Here is a 2,991-nt window from a genome sequence, read left to right on the forward strand (position 1 = left end):
ATGCAGACAGAGCGAAGTTTGCATTGCTATGGAAACAAAGCTAAAGGTGGCTTAGGCTGTGAAAAACAACTTGCAAGTGACTGTGAAAAGTAAGTTTTGAAGAATGACACCTTTCGGGTTGATCTTGAAAGACATGATGTAACACAAGATTCTTGGGTTAGAAGGCTGTTTTTATTTAGTTTTCCACAGAGGCAGGTTGCTTTCACCTCTGTTCTTACAAGTCTGACATCAAAAACTATCAGCATACATAGATGAGCTATACAGGTAGAGAGATATCTGCCAGTACAGAGATACACTTCTATCAAACACTTTAAGAAAAACAAATATGGTCCCTTCCATGCCCATCTAATAAAAGAAGAACTGCCAAATCGGGTTAAAATATTGATCATAATGTATTTTCTTTATATGAATCTAGTTATTCATAAAAGTATGAAAAAAATCTAGTATCTAATGTTTAAACAAAACATACTTTATACATTTGACTAAGCTGAAATATCGTACCTTGCCAAATGAAAAAATGCTCTCTAACTGTAGTTTCCCCTAGCAGCTCAGTAGGTATGCAAGGCATGCGGTTCATTTCCTGCCACGGCTGAGAAAAATGGGCAGGTCTGAGATAATATTGCTAGTGTGCTTGAAAAAGATCTTAGTTTTTAACATGGTAGTTGACCACGAATATGTATTTTGACTCTTCATCTCCTTGAAAATTTCCCAGGTACAACTTTTGGGTTGACTTCATTTTAGCTCTCAACGATGGAGGTCTCAATGGGAGGCAGAACAGGATCTTCCAGAGCGCCACAGTCATCAGTGAGGAACACCAAGTCCTGGAGAAACAAAAGAGAAGGGTAACATTTATGAGGAGGAAGGCAGAAGACAGCACAATGTTGACAAGCTCAGACCCCGATCCAGTTTTGCTCATCAGGGGATGAGAGATGGAGACAGAGGGGGCTAAAAGCAGTGGCTATGTCCCTCCTGGTGCATCTTGACCTACCCTTCTGCAGTAGGAGATCATGATGGTGTACAGGCTTCGGGCTTTTTCCTTCAGCTCACTCACTTCAAGCACTCTGTCACATCTGGGGTAGGCCACAAAATCACGGAGTTTTGCCAACACACAGTAATTCTGCAAAGCACACAAAAGAGGTATGTGTAACCCTGCGTGAACGCAGATTTATGTTTCTTGTCCACCACTTACAAAATTCTTACTGCCTCTGTGGAAACCTTGAATTCCTACCTCTAGGTATGTGTAATCTATGTAACTTTCACTTAGGAAAGTTCACCATCAATATTTCATAACAAAGAAATTTGGTCCGAATAAGTGCTTGGAAAAGTGCATAGGTACAGTTTTGGTCTGCCATCTTCTTTCCCACGTGCTTTAGGAGACAGCAGTGCCAAGACAATCAAATCTGCTGCTGTAGTAGGTGGAATTACCTACAGAGTAGGTGTAATGTCCCCCTTTTAAAAGAGCACCTGATTTAGCTGGTGAACAGATTACCAAGATCTCACAGACATGATTCCTCTCTTCCTGTCCTGTGAGCACCAGGCAAAATTTTTTTCACAGACATTTTTACCTCAGACTTTGCTTTATCAAACTAAAACACAGCCAACATGAATTTCACAACATCCTCGTGAAGCAGGTAAATACATATCCCAGCTCTTGCTTTAAAGCAAGGGAAACTGAGGCACTGGGCTCACGTTGCTTGGTCTTTGCAATGAGGTGAGGCACAGGCAACTCTGGAATTGGGATCCGGAAGGTCCTGACTTGCAAGACTTGATGGTGCTGTTGCCTCTGGCAAAATGTGTCAGAAATCTCTTGCTTTGTCTGGTATTTTCTACTTTTTAGTTACTCAGTGGAGCACTGGGAAAAGAAGCAAAATACGTAGGATATCCCAGGGCAGAACACTATGTCATAAACGATGTAAGCAGGAGGCTATTTTGTCTTTGCTGGGAGATGACTACTGCTGCCTTTTCTCAGTATCACACTTCCATATCCTCAGGCATACTTTTTCTTTCTGGATTCAACAAGTGGCTATTTAAAACAGGAAAAGCCAGCAAGGTATTCCTGAACTTCTTTTTATTAAAACTGCAGTGCCAGAAGCCACTCATGATATAAAATGAAGTAGATTTATTAAGTGAAGAAAGTTTATTCTGCGTTTCTTCTTTTAAATTATTAGTCAAAGTTTTTTTGCACATTTTTAACTTCTGAAAAGGCTGTGTCACAATAAATTAATAATGTACAAATGGTAATCACTTCAAAATATTGATTTCCTAATTTTTGAATTTTTAAAGATGCGAAATCTGAGATGCTCCATAGGGTTTTTAATAAGGTTCAAAGTGAGATTCTTTTTTTTCGTCACTCATCTCTCTAGTTAATTAAGCTTTAAAAATTCATTTCAAACCAGTCTTCCGGGGCACAATCTTAGCTGTTGCCCTCTCTTTTCATTAGCTGTTTTTACTGCACAGCGGTAAGAACGAAGTGTGAAAACTTACATGTATGTCCAAGTACAGCCTGGGCAGCGTCTCCACACATGAGTCCTGCAGGAAAGAAGACAGACCCATTGCAATTTTGTTTTGAGAGAAACATGTGACAAAAGCAAGCCACCCACAGCATCTTTGCAGGAGCAAAGTTTTTAGGCAGACTCACCACAGCTTTGGAGGTCTGTAACTCCTTGAAAGACTCCGTAATTTCTTTGCTCAGAGACAGCACCCTCGAGTAGCAAGTTGGAGGGGCTGCGCTGGTTAACAGGGCAGCAGAGAGCAGAGCAATCAGGCTCAGCAGCATCTTCATTGCGGGGAACTTGTCCAAGGAGGAGACACAGAGGAAAAAAATCACCGTTAGTGGTTAGGCAGCTACTGGTAAGCGTCAACGAGTAAGTTTGACAAGTCAGCCCCCAATTAAATAGTCTCCTGCACTAATGGGGAAAAAAAAAGCCTGGGGGTGGTCCGAGTAGCAGCTTGCTGCTGTTTTAAATTTCCTGCCAACCTATGAGGCAGAGC

General features: G+C 41.2%; 1 protein-coding gene across 1 annotated transcript; it reads right to left on the reverse strand.

Moving 5' to 3' along the window:
- Positions 1-737: 737 nt before the first annotated feature.
- CYTL1 (cytokine-like 1) lies at positions 738-2,782 on the reverse strand. The gene is made up of 4 exons (XM_010292617.1): positions 2,639-2,782; positions 2,485-2,529; positions 989-1,117; positions 738-821 (listed from the first exon to the last, which is right to left on the reverse strand). Exons 1-4 carry the CDS (start codon positions 2,780-2,782, stop codon positions 738-740), a joined length of 402 nt encoding a protein of 133 aa, XP_010290919.1.
- Between the last annotated feature and the right edge of the window lie 209 nt (positions 2,783-2,991).

Source organism: Phaethon lepturus, unplaced genomic scaffold (genome assembly GCF_000687285.1).
Source record: "Phaethon lepturus isolate BGI_N335 unplaced genomic scaffold, ASM68728v1 scaffold11818, whole genome shotgun sequence".
In the NCBI taxonomy this organism is placed as follows: domain Eukaryota; kingdom Metazoa; phylum Chordata; class Aves; order Phaethontiformes; family Phaethontidae; genus Phaethon; species Phaethon lepturus.